General features: G+C 34.8%; 1 protein-coding gene across 4 annotated transcripts in view; it reads right to left on the bottom strand.

The window, feature by feature from the left end:
* The window catches only part of LOC128641811 (uncharacterized), an 89,842-nt gene extending 71,227 nt beyond the window's left edge, over window positions 1-18,615 (bottom strand). For 2 of the 4 annotated variants that reach the window (XM_053694351.1, XM_053694354.1), the window contains exons 1-2: window positions 18,523-18,589; window positions 1,283-1,551 (exon numbers count right to left, since the gene is read on the bottom strand). In XM_053694351.1, coding sequence (XP_053550326.1) covers window positions 1,283-1,544 — 262 coding nt within the window. In that variant the 5' untranslated portion in view covers window positions 1,545-1,551; window positions 18,523-18,589. Of the gene's footprint in view, window positions 1-1,282; window positions 1,552-18,522 lie in introns of all 4 variants that reach the window. The other 2 variants (XM_053694352.1, XM_053694353.1) reach the window with 2 other exon arrangements.
* Between the last annotated feature and the right edge of the window lie 8,972 nt (window positions 18,616-27,587).

The following is a 27,587-nucleotide window of genomic DNA, read 5'->3' as shown; positions in this document are numbered from 1 at the left end:
TGTACAAATTAACGGCTAGATTTAGAGTTTTGTCGGTATGGACCTGCGTAGCTAACGCTGGCTTTTTTCTGGCCGCACAAAAAAGGAGCGTAGAGCATATTTAACGCCACTGCAACTCTCGATACCAGAGTTGCTTACGGACGCGGCCAGCCTCAAAAACGTGCTCGTGCACGATTCCCCCATAGGAAACAATGGGGCTGTTTGAGCTGAAAAAAAACCTAACACCTGCAAAAAAGCCGCGTTCAGCTCCTAACGCAGCCCCATTGTTTGCTATGGGGAAACACTTCCTACGTCTGCACCAATTTTTTTTTTATTTTTTTTAAGGTCAACACTCCAGCTCTTTCTTAGCTTCCTGTGAAGACTAATGGGCCAAATTATCAAGTTCTGAATGGAGCGAGCCTTTAATATCATGTCCGCTTGCACATTAATAAATAGGCCCCTGTAATGGTTAAATATGATTCATATTACAGATAAGCAATGCCCATGCTTATAGTGACTAATGTGACTTATAAATGTGTGTAGTGGGATGAGCCCTCCCCCCCTCCTTTGAAGTATGTGTGAGGAGGGGGGGTTGAAGCTGTTTTGTTTACCTGAAGGTGTAGTAAGGACACAAACAACTGTGCTGGGGGAGGGGGGAAGCAAGGAGTTATTCACAGCACATGGAGTCTCCATTTTGGAGAGGACACAGAAAGTTGTGCAGACTTGGTGCTCTGTGTTTGGAACTAAAGAACTATGTTACTGGACTGAACCAACACCAAAAACTGTTCTATAAGTCATGCAGACAAGAAGTTCCCTGGACAGAAGTATTCCTTAGTATTGCTGTAACCTGAATGCACTGGTGTATTGAAACCTGAAGCCATTACTCTTAGCCAAGTATTATCTCAGTGTAACATTGTTATCTATAATTCTTGTAATTACACTTTTTGGTATATTGCTAATATTACTAGAGATTTAGATAAATATATCATTCTATATTACAATTGTGTGTGTGTATTTATTTCCATATAATCAATCGTAAAGCCAAATATTATAATATAAGGCCACAGTCACAACAGCCACTAACACTGCTTTATTCCAATCAGCCATTACTTGCACATTCTAGTGACCCATTTATAACTGTCAGTAAGCAGCCACAGCAGATAAGGAAATCTAGGTTATAACATGGATGTGCTCATTGCTTTATGATCACTAACACTTATCACAATACGTCCCACTCACCCATTAGTTAGTGTAAACAAACAAGCAGAATGTGAGGTTCAATGGATACAGATTTGCTCCTTACCCAGCTGTTCAGACAAGTACTTCAGCTCATTGTCGTACAGAGAGTCCTTGACATCAACAATGTTAATTCTCCCTCTTCTCTTGGAGTGATAGAGAATAGCAAACGTGCACCTGGTCACTTCATCCCTGAATTTGTCATTGTTGTTATTGGAGATGTAAAATGGGCTCACGTTCTGCGCTGCTCCCAAAGTCAAGAGTAACTGAATAAGCCATTCATACGAGCTGGCACCTTCCCTGGAGAAGATTGTCACTGCTGAACTCATAATGCTGCTGAAAGAAAGAGAGACAGCAATGAGTTAATGGGGGATATTAATCAAAGTCTCAACTATGTTGCATTCGCCAGCATCAATACGCTCGCCTAACATCGCCAAACATCACGGCCGTGGATCTCTATATGCTCCGCTTATTTATGAATAAAGCCATCAAAAACACACGCACCAAGTACGGGACGATGAGTATCGGACTGTTGTTAACTAGCAGTCATCAATCTCGCATCTATTCGGCTTTTTCCCAACTTTATTTTTTACCATTTCACTAAACGCTGCCACTATACTAAAATGTTTAACCCCAATCCCGCCACTCCCCGACATCGCCGCAACCTAAATAAAGTTATTAACCCCTATCCCGCCACTCCCCGACATCGCCGCAACCTAAATAAAGTTATTAACCCCTATCCTGCCACTCCCAGACATCGCCCAACCTAAATAAAGTTATTAACCCCTATCCCACCGCTCCCTGACACCGACGCCACTAAATAAACTTATTAACCCCAAACCTCTGGCCTCCCACATCACCACCACTAACTAAACCTATTAACCCCTAAACCGTCAGCCCCCCACATCGCAGAAAACTAAATTAAGCTAATTAAAACTAACAACCCCTTAACTTTAAATTACAACATCCCTGTCTTAAAATAAATTAAAACTTACCTGTAGAATCAAAATAAACTAATTTTAAACTATTAATTAACCTACCCTAACTATTATACTACAATTAAATTAAACTATCAATTAAATAAACTTTAAAATTATTTAAATATACAATTAAACATTCTTACAAAGTCCTAAATTACAAAAAATAAAAACAACTAAGTTACAAAAAAACAAACACTAAATTACGAAAAATAAAAAAAAACAAATTATCAAACTATTTTTTTTACACCTAATCTAATAGCCCTATCAAAATAAAAAGCTCCCCGCAAAATAAAAAAAAAACCTTAGCCTACAATAAACTACCAATGGCCCTTAAAAGGACCTTTTGTGGGGCATTGCCTTAAAGATAACAGCTCTTTTACTTGGCAAAAAAATACAAACAACCCCCCCAACAGTAAAACCCACCAGCCAACCAACCCCCCAAATAAAAAAAAAGGGCATTTAGCTCTTTTACTGCCCAGACCCTAATCTAAAAATAAAGCCCACATAAAAAAACCTTAAAAAACCTAACAGCCAATAGGATTTAAGCAGCTCTCATTCTATTGGCTAATTCGGATTAGCCAATAATATGAAAGCTGCTTAAATCCTATTGGCTGATTGGAACAGCCAATAGGATTTTAACAGCTCTAATTCCTATTAGCTGATTGAAATCTTTCAGCCAGTAGGAATGCAAGGGACCCCATCTTTGATTGTGTCCCTTGCATTGAAGAATAAGTGTACCGTAGCGACCGTATGAAGAGGATGCTCCACGCCGGATGTCTTCAGGATGGGACCCGCTCCGCGCCGGCTGGATGAAGATAGAAGAGGCCGCCTGGATGAAGACTTCTTGCCCAATGGATAAGGACTTCACTGTTTGGGTGAAGATAGAAAAGGCTGCCTGGATGAAGACTTCTTTCCGCCTGGATGGATCCTTCAAGCGGGACTTCAAGAACTGTAGGTGGAACGTCGGGGGTTAGTGTTAGGTTTTACAAAGTTTTTTTGGGTGGGTTTTATTTTTAGATTAGGGTCTGGGCAGTAAAAGAGCTAAATGCCCTTTTAAGGGCAATGCCCATACACATGCCCTTTTCAGGGCAATGGGTAGCTTAGGTTATTTTAGATAGGTTTAACTGTTGGGGGGGTGTTTGTATTTTTTTTTGCCAGGTAAAAGAGCTGTTATCTTTGGGGCAATGCCCCACAAAAGGTCCTTTTAAGGACCATTGGTAGTTTATTGTAGGCTAGGGTTTTTTTTATTTTGAGGGGCTTTTTTATTTTGATAGGGCTATTAGATTAGGTGTAAAAAAATTTTTTTTGATAATGTGGTTTGTTATTTGTCATAATTTAGTGTTTGTTTTTGTAATTTAGTATTTTTTTATTTTTTGTAATTTAGCAGTTTGTAAGAATGTTTAATTGTATATTTAAATCATTTTAGTAGGGTTAGGTTTTTTAATTATGTAATTTAATTTATTTAATTGGTAGTTTAATTTAATTGTAGTATAATAGTTAGGGTAGGTTAATTATTAGTTTAAAATGTGTTTATTTGAATTCTACAGGTAAGTTTTAATTTATTTTCAGATAGGGATGTTGTAATTTTTATTTAAATTTAAGGGGTTTTTAGGTTTAGAGGTTAATAGCTTAATTTAGTTTTCTGCGATGTGAGGGGCTGACGGTTTAGGGGTTAATAGGTTTAGTTAGTGGTGGTGATGTGGGAGGCAAGAGGTTTAGGGGTTAATAAGTTTATTTAGTGGCGGCGTTGTCGGGGAGCGGCGGAATAGGGGTTAATAACTTTATGCAGGCGTACAGATACATACAGATTATAGTACATATACACACAGAGATACATGCAGATTACTGTACATACACACACAGATACATGCAGATTACTGTACATATACACACACAGATACATACAGATTACTGTACATATACACATACGGATAAATACATATTACTGTATATATGCACACACAGATACATGCAGATTACTGTACATATACATGCAGATTACTGTACATATACACATACATTTAGAGTACTGTACATATACACATACAGATACATGCAGATTACTGTACATATACACACACATATACATGCAGATTAATGTACATATACACATACAGATACATTTAGATTACTGTACATATACACATACAGATACATTTAGATTACTGTACATATACACACACAGAACCATGCAGATTACTGTACGTATACACATACAGATACATACATATTACTGTACATATACACACACAGATACATGCAGATTACTGTGCATATACACATACAGATACATACAGATTATTGTACATATACACATACAGATACATGCAGATTACTGTACATATACACATACAGATACATACATATTATTGTACATATACACAGACAGATATATGCAGATTAATGTACATATACACACACAGATACATTCATATTATTGTACATATACACACACAGATACATGCAGATTAATGTACATATATACACACAGATACATGCAGATTACTGTACATATACAGATACATACATATTATTGTACATATACACATACAGATACATACATATTACTGTATATATACAGATACATGCAGATTACTGTACATATACACATACAGATACATGCAGAATACTGTACATATACACACACAGACACATGCAGATTACTGTACATATACACATACAGATACATGCAGATTACTGTACATATACACATACAGATACATTTAGATTACTGTACATATACACATACAGATACATGCAGATTACTGTGCATATACACACACAGATACATGCAGGTTACTGTACATATACACATACAGATACATGCAGATTACTGTACATATACACACACAGATACATGCATATTTCACATACAGATACATTTAGATTACTGTACATATACACATACAGATACATGCAGATTACTGTACATATACACACACAGATACATACAGATTACTGTACATATACACATACCGATACATGCAGATTACTGTACATATACACATACATGCAGATTACTGTACATATACACATACAGATACATTTGGATTACTGTACATATACACATATAGATACATATATATTACTGTACATATACCCACACATATATATGCAGATTACTGTACATATACACACACAGATACATGCAGATTACTGTGCATATACACACACAAATTCATAAAGATTGTAATTTAAAAGAGATTTAGTTTATCATTGGTATTTAGCTATTATTATTTGTGAAACTATAGGAGATTTTGAGTGATTTATTTCTTAAGTGGTCATTTTTTTTTGTTTTTGTTTTTTTGTTTTTTTTGTGTGGATGTATTGGGTTTATTATTATTTTTTTGTGTGTGTTAAATAGTGTTGGCACTTTAAATTTATATTATAGGAGGATTCTGATGATGTCATGATTGAAAAAAGGGGGTGGGTCTATTTGGCTATTTAAGGGTTGCATTTTCATTCATTTGTATTGAGCCTAAGGAGTGGGTGTAAGCCCCAAAACTTTGCTCTGATTGTACTGCTGCCTTTAATAAAAGTGGATTTGAACTGTATTACTGAGTGTCTGCCCAATTTATTTCACATATACACACAAAGATACATACAGATTACTGTACAATACATATACACACACACAGATACATACAGATTACTGTACATATACACAAAGATACATGCAGATTTCTATACATATACACACACAGATACATGCAGATTACTGTACATATACACATACAGATACATACAGATTACAGTACATATACACACACAGATACATACATATTACTGTACATATACACATACAGATACATACAGATTATTGTATATATACACATACAGATACATACATATTACTAAACATATACACATACATACATACAGATTATTGTATATATACAAATACAGATACATACATATTATTGTACATATACACAAACAGATACATACATATTACTGTACATATACACATACAGATACATACATATTATTGTACATATACATATACAGATACATACATATTACTGTATATATACAGATACAGATACATAAAGATTATTGTATATATACACATACAGATACATACATATTATTGTACATATACACGTACAGATATATACATATTACTGTACATATACACATACAGATTATTGTATATATACACATACATATACATTCATATTACTGTACATATACACACACAGATACATGCAGATTATTTTACATATACACATACAGATACATACATATACAGATACATGCATATTACTGTACATATACACATACAGATACATGCAGATTACTGCACATATAAACATACAGATACATACAGATTACTGTACATATACACATACAGATATATACAGATTACTGTACATATACACATACAGATAATGCAGATTACTGTACATATACACATACAGATACATACAGATTACTGTACATATACACACACAGACACATACAGATTAATGTACATATACACACAGATACATGCAGATTAATGTAAATATTTACATACAGATACATGCAAATTACTGTACATATACACACATAGACACATACAGATTACTGTACATATACACACACAGACACATACAGATTACTGTACATATACTGGTTATGTGTATGTTATGGAATAAAAAAATTTGTAATTTTTAATTTTACATTCTATCAGCTAATTTTAGCCTATTTTAGCGTTCCCCACCCTACCCTCAGCCTTCTATTGGCGCTCACCTCTACCTTGCATATATCGATTACTGTACATATACACACACAGATACATGTAGATTAATGTAAATATTTACATACAGATACATACAGATTACTGTGCATATACAATAGAAAATCAGATACATGCAGATTACTGTACATATACACATACAGATTACTGTACATAAACACATAAAGATACATGCAGATTACTGTACATATACAAATACAGATATTTACCTATTACTGTACATATACACACACATATACTTACATATTACTGTACATATACACACACAGACACATGCAGATTACTGTGCATATACACATACATACAGATTATTGTACATATACACACACAGATACATACAGATTACTGTACATATACACACACAGATACATGCATACGCTCACTGCAATTATCATTGCACCAGCAGTTCTTGTGAACTGCTGGTGCAATACCGCCCCCTGCAGATTCTCGGCCAATCGGACGCTAGCAGGGGTTGTCAATCAACCAGATCGTATTCGATCGGGCTGATTGCTGTCTGCCTCAGAGGTGGCAGATGAGTTAAGGAGCAGCGGTTTTAGGACTGCTGCTTCTTAACTTACGCAGGCGGAACTGAAGCGGAGAGGGTCGGAAGCAGCATCCGCTGCTTCATAAATAGACCCATGTAAGTCTCTAAGTCAGTGTCTGTACGTCAGTTTTATCTCTGTTAACCAAGAATATTTCTTAACTGCAACCATTCCCCTCATTCTGTTCTAACTGCAGATTACTGTACATATACACACACAGATACATGCAGATTACTGTACATATACACACACAGATACATGCAGAATACTGTACATATACACACACAGATATATGCATATTACTGTACATATACACATACATATTACTGTACATATACACATACATATTACTGTACATATACACACACAGATACATGCAGATTACTGTACATATACACATACATATTACTGTACATATACACATACATATTACTGTACATATACACACACAGATACATGCAGATTACTGTACATATACACACACAGATACATGCAGATTACTGTACATATACACACACAGATACATGCAGATTACTGTACTTATACACACAGATACATGCAGATTACTGTACTTATACACACACAGATACATGCAGATTACTGTACATATACACACACAGATACATGCAGATTACTGTACATATACACACACAGATACATGCAGAATACTGTACATATACACACAGATACATGCAGATTACTGTACATATACACACACAGATACATCCAGAATACTGTACATATACACACAGAGATACATGCAGAATACTGTACACACATACACACAGATACATGCAGAATACTGTACACACATACACACAGATACATGCAGATTACTGTACATATACACATACAGATACATGCAGATTACTGTACATATACACACAGAGATACATGGAGATTACTGTAATATACACACACAGATACATGCAGAATACTGTACATATACACACAGATACATGCAGATTACTGTACATATACACACACAGATACATGCAGATTACTGTACATATACACATACAGATACATACAGATTACTGTACATATACACACAGAGATACATGCAGATTACTGTACATATACACGCAGATACAGTGGGGCAAAAAAGTATTTAGTCAGCCACCAATTGTGCAAGTTCTCCCACTTAAGAAGATGAGAGAGGCCTGTAATTTTCATCATAGGTATACGTCAACTATGAGAGACAAAATGTGGAAACAAATCCAGACAATCACATTGTCTGATTTGGAAAGAATTTATTTGCATATTATGGTGGAAAATAAGTATTTGGTCACCTACAAACAAGCAAGATTTCTGGCTCTCACAGACCTGTATATTCTTCTTTAAGAGGCTCCTCTGTCCTCCACTCATTACCTGTATTAATGGCACTTGTTTGAACTTGTTACCAGTATAAAAGACACCTGTCCACAACCTCAAACAGTCACACTCCAAACTCCACTATGGTGAAGACCAAAGAGCTGTCGAAGGACACCAGAAAAAAATTGTAGACCTGCACCAGGCTGGGAAGACTGAATCTGCAATAGGCAAGCAGCTTGGTGTGAAGAAATCAACTGTGGGAGCAATAATTAGAAAATGGAAGACATACAAGACCACTGATAATCTCCCTCGATCTGGGGCTCCACGCAAGATCTCACCTCGTGGGGTCAAAATGATCACAAGAACGGTACGCAAACATCCCAGAACCACACAGGGACCTGCAGAGAGCTGGGACCAACGTAACAAAGGCTACCATTAGTAACACACTATGCCGCCAGGGACTCAGATCCTGCAGTGCCAGACGTGTCCCCCTGCTTAAGCCAGTACATGTCCGGGCCTGTCTGAAGTATGCTAGAGAGCATTTGGATGATCCAGAAGCGGATTGGGAGAATGTCATATGGTCAGATGAAACCAAAGTAGAACTGGTAGAAACACAACTCGTCCTGTTTGGAGGAGAGAGAATGCTGAGTTGCAACCAAAGAACACCATACCTACTGTGAAGCATGGGGGTGGCAACATCATGCTTTGGGGCTGTTTCTCTGCAAAGGGAACAGGACGACTGATCCATGTACATGAAAGAATGAATGGGGCCAAGTATCGTGAGATTTTTAGTGCAAACCTCCTTCCATCAGCAAGGGCATTGAAGATGAAACGTGGCTGGGTCTTTCAGCATGACAATGATCCCAATTGACCAAATAATTATTTTCCACCACAATTTGCAAATACATTCTTTCCAAATCAGACAATGTGATTGTCTGGATTTATTTCCACATTTGTCTCTCATAGTTGAGGTATACCTATGATGAAAATTACAGGCCTCTCTCATCTTCTTAAATGGGAGAACTTGTACAATTGGTGGCTGACTAAATACTTTTTTGCCCCACTGTACATGCAGATTACTGTACATATACACACACAGATACATGCAGATTACTGTACATACACACACACAGATACATACATATTATTGTACATATACACACAGAGATACATGCAGATTACTGTACATATACACACACAGATACATACATATTACTGTACATATACACACACAGATACATACATATTACTGTACATATACACATACAGATACATTTAGATTACTGTACATATACACATACAGATACATTTAGATTACTGTACATATACACACACAGATACATGCAGATTACTGTACATACACACACACAGATACATACATATTATTGTACATATACACACAGAGATACATGCAGATTACTGTACATATACACACACAGATACATTCATATTATTGTACATATACACACAGAGATACATGCAGATTACTGTACATATACACACACAGATACATGCAGATTACTGTACATATACACACACAGATACATGCAGATTACTGTACATACACACACACAGATACATACATATTATTGTACATATACACACACAGATACATGCAGAATACTGTACATATACACACACAGATACATGCATATTACTGTACATATACACACACAGATACATGCATATTACTGTACATATACACACACAGATACATTTAGATTACTGTACATATACACATACAGATACATGCATATTACTGTACATATACACATACATATTACTGTACATATACACACACAGATACATTTAGATTACTGTACATATACACATACAGATACATACATATTACTGTACATATACACATACATATTACTGTACATATACACACACAGATACATGCATATTACTGTACATATACACACACAGATACATGCAGATTACTGTACATATACACACACAGATACATGCAGATTACTGTACATATACACACACAGATACATGCAGATTACTGTACTTATACACACACAGATACATGCAGATTACTGTATTTATACACACACAGATACATGCAGATTACTGTACATATACACACACAGATACATGCAGATTACTGTATATATACACACACAGATACATGCAGAATACTGTACATATACACACAGATACATGCAGATTACTGTACATATACACACACAGATACATGCAGAATACTGTACATATACACACAGAGATACATGCATATTACAGTACATATACACATACATATTATTGTACATATACACATACATATTACTGTACATATACACACACAGATACATGCATATTACTGTACATATACACACACAGATACATGCAGATTACTGTACATATACACACACAGATACATGCAGATTACTGTACATATACACACACAGATACATGCAGAATACTGTACATATACACACAGATACATGCAGATTACTGTACATATACACACACAGATACATGCAGAATACTGTACATATACACACAGAGATACATGCATATTACTGTACATATACACATACATATTACTGTACATATACACATACATATTACTGTACATATACACACACAGATACATGCAGATTACTGTACATATACACACACAGATACATGCAGATTACTGTACATATACACACACAGATACATGCAGATTACTGTACTTATACACACACAGATACATGCAGATTACTGTACTTATACACACACAGATACATGCAGATTACTGTACATATACACACACAGATACATGCAGAATACTGTACATATACACACAGATACATGCAGATTACTGTACATATACACACACAGATACATGCAGAATACTGTACATATACACACAGAGATACATGCAGAATACTGTACACACATACACACAGATACATGCAGAATACTGTACACACATACACACAGATACATGCAGATTACTGTACATATACACATACAGATACATGCAGATTACTGTACATATACACACAGAGATACATGGAGATTACTGTAATATACACACACAGATACATGCAGAATACTGTACATATACACACAGATACATGCAGATTACTGTACATATACACACAGAGATACATGGAGATTACTGTAATATACACACACAGATACATGCAGAATACTGTACATATACACACAGATACATACATATTACTGTACATATACACACACAGATACATGCAGATTACTGTACATATACACATACAGATACATACAGATTACTGTACATATACACACAGAGATACATGCAGATTACTGTACATATACACACAGATACAGTGGGGCAAAAAAGTATTTAGTCAGCCACCAATTGTGCAAGTTCTCCCACTTAAGAAGATGAGAGAGGCCTGTAATTTTCATCATAGGTATACCTCAACTATGAGAGACAAAATGTGGAAACAAATCCAGACAATCACATTGTCTGATTTGGAAAGAATTTATTTGCATATTATGGTGGAAAATAAGTATTTGGTCACCTACAAACAAGCAAGATTTCTGGCTCTCACAGACCTGTATATTCTTCTTTAAGAGGCTCCTCTGTCCTCCACTCATTACCTGTATTAATGGCACCTGTTTGAACTTGTTACCAGTATAAAAGACACCTGTCCACAACCTCAAACAGTCACACTCCAAACTCCACTATGGTGAAGACCAAAGAGCTGTCGAAGGACACCAGAAAAAAATTGTAGACCTGCACCAGGCTGGGAAGACTGAATCTGCAATAGGCAAGCAGCTTGGTGTGAAGAAATCAACTGTGGGAGCAATAATTAGAAAATGGAAGACATACAAGACCACTGATAATCTCCCTCGATCTGGGGCTCCACGCAAGATCTCACCTCGTGGGGTCAAAATGATCACAAGAACGGTAGGCAAACATCCCAGAACCACACAGGGACCTGCAGAGAGCTGGGACCAACGTAACAAAGGCTACCATCAGTAACACACTACGCCGCCAGGGACTCAGATCCTGCAGTGCCAGACGTGTCCCCCTGCTTAAGCCAGTACATGTCCGGGCCTGTCTGAAGTATGCTAGAGAGCATTTGGATGATCCAGAAGCGGATTGGGAGAATGTCATATGGTCAGATGAAACCAAAGTAGAACTGGTAGAAACACAACTCGTCCTGTTTGGAGGAGAGAGAATGCTGAGTTGCAACCAAAGAACACCATACCTACTGTGAAGCATGGGGGTGGCAACATCATGCTTTGGGGCTGTTTCTCTGCAAAGGGAACAGGACGACTGATCCGTGTACATGAAAGAATGAATGGGGCCATGTATTGTGAGATTTTTAGTGCAAACCTCCTTCCATCAGCAAGGGCATTGAAGATGAAACGTGGCTGGGTCTTTCAGCATGACAATGATCCCAATTGACCAAATAATTATTTTCCACCACAATTTGCAAATACATTCTTTCCAAATCAGACAATGTGATTGTCTGGATTTATTTCCACATTTGTCTCTCATAGTTGAGGTATACCTATGATGAAAATTACAGGCCTCTCTCATCTTCTTAAATGGGAGAACTTGTACAATTGGTGGCTGACTAAATACTTTTTTGCCCCACTGTACATGCAGATTACTGTACATATACACACACAGATACATGCAGATTACTGTACATACACACACACAGATACATACATATTATTGTACATATACACACAGAGATACATGCAGATTACTGTACATATACACACACAGATACATACATATTACTGTACATATACACACACAGATACATACATATTACTGTACATATACACATACAGATACATTTAGATTACTGTACATATACACATACAGATACATTTAGATTACTGTACATATACACACACAGATACATGCAGATTACTGTACATACACACACACAGATACATACATATTATTGTACATATACACACAGAGATACATGCAGATTACTGTACATATACACACACAGATACATTCATATTATTGTACATATACACACAGAGATACATGCAGATTACTGTACATATACACACACAGATACATGCATATTACTGTACATATACACACACAGATACATGCATATTACTGTACATACACACACACAGATACATACATATTATTGTACATATACACACAGAGATACATGCAGATTACTGTACATATACACACACAAATACATGCATATTACTGTACATATACACACACAGATACATGCATATTACTGTACATATACACACACAGATACATTTAGATTACTGTACATATACACATACAGATGCATGCAAATTACTGTACATATACACATACAGATACATTTAGATTACTGTACATATACACAAAGATACATGCATATTACTGTACATATACACATACAGATACATTTAGATTACTGTACATATACACATACAGATGCATGCAAATTACTGTACATATACACATACAGATACATTTAGATTACTGTACATATACACAAAGATACATGCAGATTACTGTACATATACACATACAGATACATACAGATTATTGTACATATACACATACAGATACATGCAGATTACTGTACATATACACATACAGATACATACATATTATTGTACATATACACACACAGATACATGCAGATTAATGTACATATACACACACATATACATTCATATTATTGTACATATACACACACACATACATTCATATTATTGTACATATACACACACAGATACATTCATATTATTGTACATATACACATACAGATACATACATATTATTGTACATATACACATACAGATAAATACATATTACTGTACATATACAGATACATACAGATTACTGTACATATACACACACAGATACATGCAGATTACACATACAGATACATGCAGATTACTGTACATATACACATACAGATACATTTAGATTACTGTACATATACACATACAGATACATGCAGATTACTGTACATATACACATACAGATACATTTAGATTACGGTACATATACACACACAGATACATGCAGATTACTGTACATATACAGATACATTTAGACTACTGTACATATACACATACAGATACATTTAGATTACTGTGTATATATACACATACAGATACATGCAGATTACTGAACATATACACATACAGATACATACATATTATTGTACATATACACATACAGATACATACATATTACTGAACATATACACATACAGATACATTTAGATTACTGTACATATACAGACACAGATACATGCAGATTACAGTACATATACAGACACAGATACATGCAGATTACTGTAAATATACACATATAGATACATATATATTACTGTACATATACACACACACAGATATATGCAGATTACTGTATATATACACATACAAATTCATAAAGATTGTAATTTAAAAGAGATTTAGTTTATCATTGGTATTTAGCTATAATTATTTGTGAAACTATAGGGGATTTTGAGTGATTTATTTCTTAAGTGGTCATTATTTACTTTGGTTTTTTTGTGGATGTATTGGGTTTATTAGTATTTTTTGTGTGTGTTAAATAGTGTTGGCACTTTAAATTTATATTATAGGAGGATTCTGATGATGTCATGCTTGAAAAAAAGGGGGTGGGTCTATTTGGCTATTTAAAGGTTGCATTTGCCATTCATTTGTATTGAGCCTAAGGAGGGGGTGTAAGCCCCAAAACGTTGCTCTGATTGTACTGCTGCCTTTTGTAAAAGTGGATTTGAACTGTATTACTGAGTGTCTTCCCAATTTCTTTCACATATACACACACAAATACATACAGATTACTGTGCAATACATATACACGCACAGATACATGCAGAATACTCTAAATATACGCATACAGATTACAGTACATATACACACACACAGATACATACAGATTATTGTACACATACAAATACAGATACATACAGATTATTGTACATATACATACACAGATACATACATATTACTGTACATATACACATACAGATACATACAGATTATTGTATATATACACATACAGATACATACATATTACTGTACATATACACATACAGATACATACAGTACATATTACTGTACATATACATACAGAGATACATGCAGATTACTGTACATATACACATACAGCTACATACATATTATTATACATATACACATACAGATATATACATATTACTGTACATATACACATACAGGTACATACAGATTATTGTATATATACACATACAGATACATACATATTACTGTACATATACACATACAGATACATACATATTACTCTACATTTACACACACAGATACATGCAGATTAGTGTACATATACACATACAGATACATGCATATTACTGTACATATACACAAACAGATACATACAGATGACTGTACATACACACATACAGATACATGCAGATTACTATACATATACACATAAATATACATACATATTACTGTACATTTACACACACAGATACATGCAGATTAGTGTACATATACACATACAGATACATGCATATTACTGTACATATACACAAACAGATACATACAGATTACTGTACATACACACATACAGATACATGCAGATTACTATACATATACACATACATATACATACAGATTATTGTATATATACACATACAGATACATAAATATTACTGTACATATACACATACATATACATGCAGATTACTGTACATATACACATACAGATACATACATATTATTGTACATATACATACACAGATACATACATATTACTGTACATATACATATACAGATACATAAAGATTATTGTATATATACACATACAAATACATACATATTACTGTACATATACACATACAGATACATACATATTATTGTAAATATACACGTACAGATATATACATATTACTGTACATATACACATACAGATTATTGTATATATACACATACATATACATACATATTACTGTACATATAAACACAGATACATGCAGATTACTGTACATATACACATAAAGATACATACATATTATTGTACATATACACAAACAGACACATACAGGTTATTGTACATATACACATACAGATACATGCATATTACTGTAAACATACACATACAGATACATGCAGATTACTGCACATATGCACGTACAGATACATACAGATTACTGTTAATATACACAAACAGATACATACAGATTATTGTACATATACAGATACAGATACATACAGATTATTTTACATATACACATACAGTTACATACATATTATTATACATATACACATACAGATACATACAGATTACTGTACATATACACATACAGATACATGCAGATTACTGTACATATACACATACAGATACATAAAGATTACTGTACATATACACACACAGATACATGCAGATAAATGTAAATATTTACATACAGATACATGCAGATTACTGTACATATACACATACAGATACATACAGATTACTGTACATATACACACACACAGATACATGCAGATTAATGTAAATATTTACATACAGATGCATGCAGAATACTGTACATATACACATACAGATACATGCAGATTACTGTACATATACACATACAGATACATACAGATTACTGTACATATACACACACATATACATGCAGATTACTGTACATATACACATACAGATACATGCAGATTACTGTACATATACACATACAGATACACACAGATTACTGTACAAATACACATACAGATACATGCAGATCACTGTACATATACACACAGATACATGCAGATTATTGTACATATACACATACAGATACATACAGATTATTGTACATATACACATACAAATACATGCAGATTACTGTACATATACACATACAGATACATGCAGATTACTGTACATATACACATACAGATACATACATATTACTGCACATATGCACATACAGATACATACATATAACTGCACATATACACATACAGATACATACATATTAGTGTACATATACACATACAGATACATACATATTACTGTACATATACACATACAGATACATGCAGATTACTGTACATATACACATACAGATACATACATATCACTGTACATATACACATACAGATACATGCAGATTACTGTATATATACACATACAGATACATAAATATTACTGCACATATACACACACAGATACAAACACATTATTGTATATATTCACATATAGATACATACAGATTACTGTACATATACACACACAGATACATACAGATTACTGTACATATACATACAGATACATGCAGATTACTGTACATATACACACAGATACATACCGATTACTGTACATATACATACAGATACATGCAGATTACTGTACATATACACACACAGATACATACATATTACTGTACATATACACATACAGATACATACATATTACTGTACATATACACATACAGATACATACATATTACTGTACATATACACATACAGATACATACATATTACTGTACATATACACATACAGATAGATACAGATTATTGTACATATTCACATACAGATACATACATATTACTGTATATATTCACATACAGATACATACATATTACTGTACATATACACATACAGATACATACATATTACTGTACATATACACATACAGATACATACATATTACTGTACATATACACATACAGATACATACAGATTATTGTACATATTCACATACAGATACATACATATTACTGTATATATTCACATACAGATACATGCAGATTATGGGGTGAGATTACCAGAGTTCAGGGCTGGTTGACGCTTAACACTGAGGGTCCTGACTGAGCACAATTTAAACAGAATAGAAAAAGTCAGAATGAAAGTGAAAGTGATTTTCTTAGCAGCTGCTTTAAAGCCCCAGAAACAACTATTTAACTCTCTATAAATCCACAATCATAATATACAAATGTCCCCCACCCAAATACAGACACATATATACACATACACACATACATACATTATATAAACACACACATACATATACACACAGACATACATGATATTAACACACATACATACACTGTATATACACACACACACACATATACACACAGACATACATATTAACACACATACATACACTGTATATACACACACACACATATACACACAGACATACATATTAACACACATACATACTCTACATATACACACATACATACATTATATAAACACACACATACATATATACACACATTTACATTACACACACATACATATACACACAGACATACATATTAACACACATACATACACTATATATATATATATATATATATATATATATATATATATATATATATATATATATATATATATATATATATACACACACACATACATACATACATATACACACAGACATACATATTAACACACATACATACACTATATATATATACACACACACATACATACATACATATACACACAGACATACATGATATTAACACACATACATACACTGTATATACACACACATATACACACAGACATACATATTAACACACATACATACACTATATACATATATACACACACACACACATACACACATACATATACACACAGACATACATATTAACACACATGCATACACTATATCTATATATATATATATATATATATATATATATATACACACACATACATACATACACACATACATATACACACAGACATACATGATATTAACACACATACATACACTATATATACACACACACATACATATACACAGACATACATGATATTAACACACATACCTACACTATATACACACACACACAAATTCATTCATACACACATACATATACACACAGACATACATATTAAAACACTTGCATACACTATATATACACACACATACATACATACAAACATACATATACACACCGACATACATGATATTAACACACATACATACACTATATACACACACATACATACATACATACATACACACAGAGACATACATGATATTAACACACATAGATACACTATATACACACACACATACATACACAAATACATATACACACAGACATACATGATATTAACACACATACATACACTATATACACACACACACACACACATACATATACACACATACATACATGATATTAACACACATACATACACTATACACACACACACACATACATACACACATACATATACACACAGACATACATATTAACACACATACACTATATACACACATACATACACACATACATATACACACTGACATACATGAATTTAACACACATACATACACTACATTTACACACATACATATACACACATACATACATATTAACACACAGACATACACTATATATATATATATATATATATATATATATATATACACACACACATACATACACACATACATATACACAGAGACATACATGATATTAACACACATACACTATATTTACACACACACATACATACATACACACATACGTATACACACAGACATACATATTAACACACATACATACACTATATACACACATACATACACACATACATATACACACTGACATACATGAATTTAACACACATACATACACTACATTTACACACATACATATACACACAGACATACATATTAACACACAGACATACGCTATATATATATATATATATATACACACACACATACATACACACATACATATACACAGAGACATACATGATATTAACACACATACATACACTATATTTACACACACACATACATACATACACACATACATATACACACAGACATACATACACTATATTTACACACACACATACATACATACACACATACGTATACACACAGACATACATATTAACACACATACATACACTATATACACACACACACATACATATATACATACACACATACATATACACACAAACATACATGATATTAACACACATACATACACTATATTTACACACACATATACATACATACACACATACATATACACACAAACATACATGATATTAACAAAACATACATACACTATATACATACACACATACATATACACAAACACACAGACATACATATACACACACATACATACTTTATATGCATACATATATATATACACAAACACAGACATACATATAAACACACATACATACACTAACAGAAAAATACATGGAGCAACCTAAAAAAGTTAGCTATTCCAGATATAAAAAAAAAAAAGTTAAACCTAACGCTAAGGATGAAATACAATATACAATTTTATTTAAAAGTAATATATAGACATAACATTTAAATCACTGTTGGTTTAATGCACATAAATGCTAAAAGCATATGAGACACTTTAAAAAAAAATGGCTACTAAATTGTAGCTTAAATGTTGCTACTAAGCTTTGGCTATAAAAATGTTGCTGAAGATCTTGAAAAAAAATGTTTACAGCTGAAACGCGTCGATGAGGAACCTACACACGATTCTTGTATAAGAAATCCAGAGAGCTCTGAGTATTATCTAGCCCAAGATCATGTGAGTAAAGTCTATCAGAAACCAAGTTACAGAAACCGGTAAACTGATTCACTGATTGATTAACCGTTAGCCACGTGACCTAAGCTCACGGAGGAGGCATCTGCTATAAGAGACAGGTACGCCAAAGCTGAACCGGAAACAAGATGGCTAAACAGAGCCAAATTGTAAGCGGTGAAAATAGAAGTTTGTATTACGGTGAGTTTAACTCAATACACTTAGGGACTGACTTTTTCAATTTATAGCTGCAACTTAATAGAATATCCTAAATGTGTGACTCTAAATAAGGTGAAACCAGGGGTCAAGTTGAGCGGGAATGCATGGGAACGGAGTTCCTGCACTATTTTTGCAGGAGGAACTAAGTTCCCTCTGGACACAGAACAGAAATGCTTCAGTAAACACTGCAGCTGCTGGTGGGAGGAGTTGCAGCTAGGGATGGGCGAATGTGTAAATTTCCGAATTCGAATGTTAGAACGAATGTTATTACCGAAACTCGAATTATAAATCCGAATGTTGATAAGAACGAATATTCTTAAAAATTCTATAATCGAATGCTATTTACAGTTTTCGAATGTCACTTTCAAAATCGAATGTTTATAATCAGATCGAATGTCCACATTCGAAATTTCGAATTTAACATTCTATTTAACAAATACTATTCAGAAGTTCAATAGTTCATGTGGTAGGGAATCTAGTAAACTGATACATAATAGATGCAAATATATAATTTCAAATGTTTCTATATAGAATATTGCATTTAAAGAACGCATTAGAAATACTATTACAAACATATAAATTTGAATTTTTCGAAAATAATATTTTCGAATGTAATCATAAAATTCGAAACCGAACATTAGAAAATCGAATGTTAGAATGTTATGTATACATTCGAAATTTGATTTGAACGAATGATGTGTTAAAATTAGTTTTGTTTTTCGGATGTTGCGAAACATTCGCCCATCCCTAGCTGGAGCACAGTTTGATTAGAGGGATAGTGAGATCCTCTAGTAATAGTCAGTAACACTTCCTACAATATACTAAATGCAAGCCTGTTAGCAGTCCCGCTGTAAGATCACCCAGCACTGTGTGTAAAACATGGTGCCTACATTTCTGTGTGGCTTGCTCTGGGGTAATTAGCTCCCCTCAGGAAAAATAGGACTATTGCACCTTAAGTGGCTGAGACTCTGTGACAAAGGAGGATTATTAGGGGCCTATTTATGATGTTGCGAGCGGACATGATCTGATATTGCGGATCATATTCGCTGCACATCGATAAATGCCGACAGCATACGCTCTTAGCATTTATCATTGCACCAGCAGTTCTGGTGAACAGCTGATGCAATGCCGCCCCTGCAGATTCACGGACAATCGGCCGCAAGCAGGTGGTGTCAATCAACCCGATCGTATTCGATTGGCTTGATTTCTGCCCGCTGCCTCAGAGCAGGCGGACAGGTTATGGAGCAGCGATCTTTAGATTGCTTCTTCATAACTTCTGGCTCACCGGAAACGCAGGGCATCAAGCTCCATACGGGGTTAGATAAAAATGCCCCTTAGGCTTAAAGTGATGGTAAATTCACCTCACTTACTTTTAAAATATTGAAATCTCTAGTAATGTTAAGCATATCGATGTGCTTATTTTATTTACACTCTTATTCAACGTTGATAAAACACAGGTTTTGTGAGGCTCCGTTTACTGCTTCAATTAAGCCTCTGTCACATATTTTCTAATTCTGTGATTTGACTGACAGCTCTTTCAGCCAATCGGAGCCTCACTATACGCCCTATGTAATTTACTGAGAGCACACTCCCATGCTTGTAACTACAATCAGACTGAGCCTTGAAGTGCAACTGCGCACACGCAGCTCGCTACACTATTTGCGCAGCTGAAAACATAACTTGTCCGCTGCCTCTGAGGCTGCGGTCTTCAATCTGTCCTATCCTATACGATCTGCAGGGGGCGGCATTGCACAGTTCACCAGAACTTCTTGTACAATGATAAATGCAGACAGCGTAAAGGCTACATCGTATCATGTCCGCTCACACTTTGGTAAATTGGTTCCAGAGTGTGCTCCCACTGACATTTCCATATATAAACTTGGATACACAGATTTTCTCAGCCAAACCTTTGTAGCAACATTTTAGATACAATTTAGTAGCCATTTTTTTTAAAGAGTCTCATATGCTTTTAGCATATATGTGGATATTGGTTTTATATATTTTATTTTTAGTGAGGTTTAAAACAAGGCATACAATCTTCTTAAAGTCAAAGTAAATAGTCGTTACAATACAATGTCAAACAATAGTATACATTATATATAGAATGCCATACAATCTTTGAACCTTACAGTGAACGCAAGGGACCACTTTTGGACCACATATAAAACATAAAGAAGGCAGAAGGCTCCTTGTGATGTAAGAGACCACTCATGGGTCTCATCTGGTAAACCTCATTTTTATAGTAGAATATTTAAACAGATGCGGTAAATACGGTGATAGAAGGGGACAATGTACTCATAGAGATGTAGGAAGAGCCATCATAGTATAGTTAAGATATATACGGAGTTACAGACTAGTAGGGGGCATGGCAAAACAAGCAGTATTTAGTATTACCAAAAAGGTATTATGCTATATATCTTTAGGTTTATGACAGTAACTATAAACAATCCTATAACCTTGTATAACAAAAAACGCCTATATTGAGCTTTTGAATCACCAATAAGGTATTATGCTATATTTCTATAGGTTTATGACATTAACTATAAACAATCCTATAACCTTTCATAACAAAAAACATCTATATTGAGCTCTAGAAACAGCCATATCCCCATCACTCTCAAATTGGGTAGCATCCTATGAGCACTATATAAAACAAGCTGTAAAAGTTAATATAATGTAAGTAGAACTAAACTTATAAATTAGATTAAACGCCGGCAACTACTCATCAGTTGTAGGAGGACAGTGTTGTAGTGACAGTACCCTTTATTGTTCCGTTTAAGCTATTTTTCCATTACCCTTCCCTCTAAGTGAAGTTGAAGTTGCATTCATTAATGTGAGGTGTATCCTTGCCTTGTTATTTCATACCATAAGTAGCCGACTCGCTATGTGGGTTCCCATGTATGTAAGGCTACTATTGAGAGATTAGGTTTAAGCTATGTTAAATATGTGATATTCTCATCTAGCAAAATTATAATCCCTCAGGACAAACAAATGTTAAGATAGGCTTTAGATGTTTAGGCATTGTAGGAAGAGGTAACCTAGGCTGTCCCGGCCGCAGACAACCCAGCCCCCAAATGTATTACTGCCCAATCTTGAGTATAATTACTTGCATTGCGTTAAATGACCATAAATGCTACCTCCTCATCTGGAGCATACATATGTTTCACTAATGAGCTGAGTGATCATTTCCTGCTTAAGTAAGTACCCCTGGTGATAGCCAAATTAGTGAAAGTACAGGACACTACTCTGCGAAGAGCAAATCACAGTAGGGAGACAGACTGAATAAATAGTAATAAATGGCACTCTACAGAAAGACAAGGCACCTACACCTAACAAACATGCTCAGTATATCACCAAAAACTTGGTATGTGTGGCCTAGGTATCTGTAAGTACTCAAAATAATTAATAAAATTGATTAGCAAACCTTCTGGGTATGTATGTACACAATGACAGAACACAACATCAGGTTCCTATACTGTGGGATACTGCAATAGAGGAAGCTCTCACAAAGATTAATAGGTACTCTAAATGGGTGTACTAAACTGCCGCATTAAAATTATTGTCTATCAAACATAATGAGCATTAGAGCCACACAAAAACAGAGCTATAGAGTTCGTTAACTTAAGGGTTACCGGTTAGAAAATAAAGCTTACAGAGCACATAACAGGTTGCAAACATCCAACAGATTCAGTGTCACTCCCACTGTTTTTTTTTGGTTTTTTTTTTTTTTTTTTTTTTTATCTTCAGCCAACTCCAGACTTATGGGTCAGTAGAAGCACAGAGATCCGTAAGTCTCTTTGAATCGCCATTTTCCTCTTATAGTGTAGCATGTGGAAAGCACAAAAAGATCGGCTCACATAGAACACAGATGCAAAGTAGGGCCCAATGAAGTGATCACACATAGTCTCTTCGTTCTCTGCAATCGTATACAGTAAGTTCTCCTTTGGGACTGCAAGGAGAGACAACACTTGTTTTAACTCAAGTCCGCTAGCCACATCAGGGTCCAATACCAAGAAGGTGCATTCAAGCTCCCGGTCAGGTTCATCCCCATAGCCATTCTGACTAGATGGTCGCGTAACAGAGAGCTCGTCCTCAGCGACCAAGGGACCATCTATGTCAGCCACTGCGGCAATCTCTCCTTGCGTAGAGGCAGCAGGCATAACATCCATCTTCACAGTGGGGCTGAGTATCGTGGTCAGACGCTCCTCCATTTTCCGGTGATGTTCCACAAGCAGGTCCTGTATTTGGCTCAGTAAAAAGTTGGCCTCCATAGTATTTTGTCAGTATGTGTGCAAGTAGTTGCCGATAGGAAAAGGGAGTATTGGTAAGGCACACACAGTGCCAACTAACAACAGGGGCCAAATAGCACCCCGCCGGGGGTAATCCTCGTGGCTGATGTTGCAGGCCACAGCTTCAAATGTGTCTCCGGGCTCTGAAGCCTATAGCAAGCTCAACAAAATTGTATTCAGAGGGAAGATTTTCCTGTACAGGTTGCGATTATGCTTAGTTTTTGCAGAAATTATTCACCAGTAAGGAGATATCATGTAAATAATATTGAATTGCTGGAGCAGCTTGCAGAAGTGCGGCTGATCATGCCCGCTGCCCGGAAGTTCCCCGTGGATATTGGTTTTAAATAAAATTATATATTTTTTATATCATCCTTATCGTTAGGTTTAACTTTTTATTTTAATATCTGGAATAGCCAACTTTTTTAGGGCGCTCCCTGTATTTTTCTGTTATTTTATTTATCTTGGAAAAGTTTTAGGGATTTACCTCTCATAACAGGGAAGCTGAGCTATTTGTATAAGGGTTGTTTTCTGTTTTTTGTATACAAATACATACAGTACATACACACACACATATATAAATAAACATGCATACAGTATATACATACACAATTACACACACATGCATACACACACAAATGCATATACACAGACATACATATACACACATATACATACACATACAAACATACACATGTGTACATATCTACACAAACACATGCACAAACACACACACATATACAAAGGCCAATACAAACATACACATATATATTCATACACATGGACATACACACAGACACACATGCCCAGACATACATACATACAGACACACACACACACACAGATATGCATACACACAGGCCCACACATACATACAGACACACACAGATGTGCATGCACACATACCCACACATGTCCACACATGCATACAGCTACACACTCATATACATACACACATAAATACATACATACATACACACACACATACATACACACACAAATGCTTGCACATACATACACACACATACATACACACATGCTTGTACATACATACAGATACACACACACATACATACATGCACACACATACATACATACTCACACACATACAGATACACACACAAATACATACACATACATACATGCACACACATAAATACATACACACATATACATACATACTCACACACACACATACAGATACACACACACATACATACATGCACACACATAAATACATACACACATATACATACATACTCACACACACACATACAGATACACACACACATACATACATGCACACACATAAATACATACACACATATACATACATACTCACACACACACACACAGATACACACACACATACATACATGCACACACATAAATACATACACACATATACATACATACTCACACACACACATACAGATACACACACAAAACATACACACACATATATACATACACACACATACATGCAGACACACACACATGCCTGCACATGCATACAAAAACACACACACACACAAATACATACACACATATACATACATACTCACACACATTCAGATACACACACATAAATACATACACACACATATATACATACACACACACATGCCTGCACATGCATACAAAAACACACACACACACACAAATACATACACACATATACATACATACTCACACACATTCAGATACACACACATAAATACATACACACACATACATACAGACACACACACATGCCTGC

Source organism: Bombina bombina, chromosome 11, assembly GCF_027579735.1.
Source record: "Bombina bombina isolate aBomBom1 chromosome 11, aBomBom1.pri, whole genome shotgun sequence".
In the NCBI taxonomy this organism is placed as follows: Eukaryota; Metazoa; Chordata; class Amphibia; order Anura; family Bombinatoridae; genus Bombina; species Bombina bombina.
The sequence above is the reverse complement of the archived record's forward strand: the minus strand, read 5'-3'. Positions and strand labels throughout refer to the sequence as shown.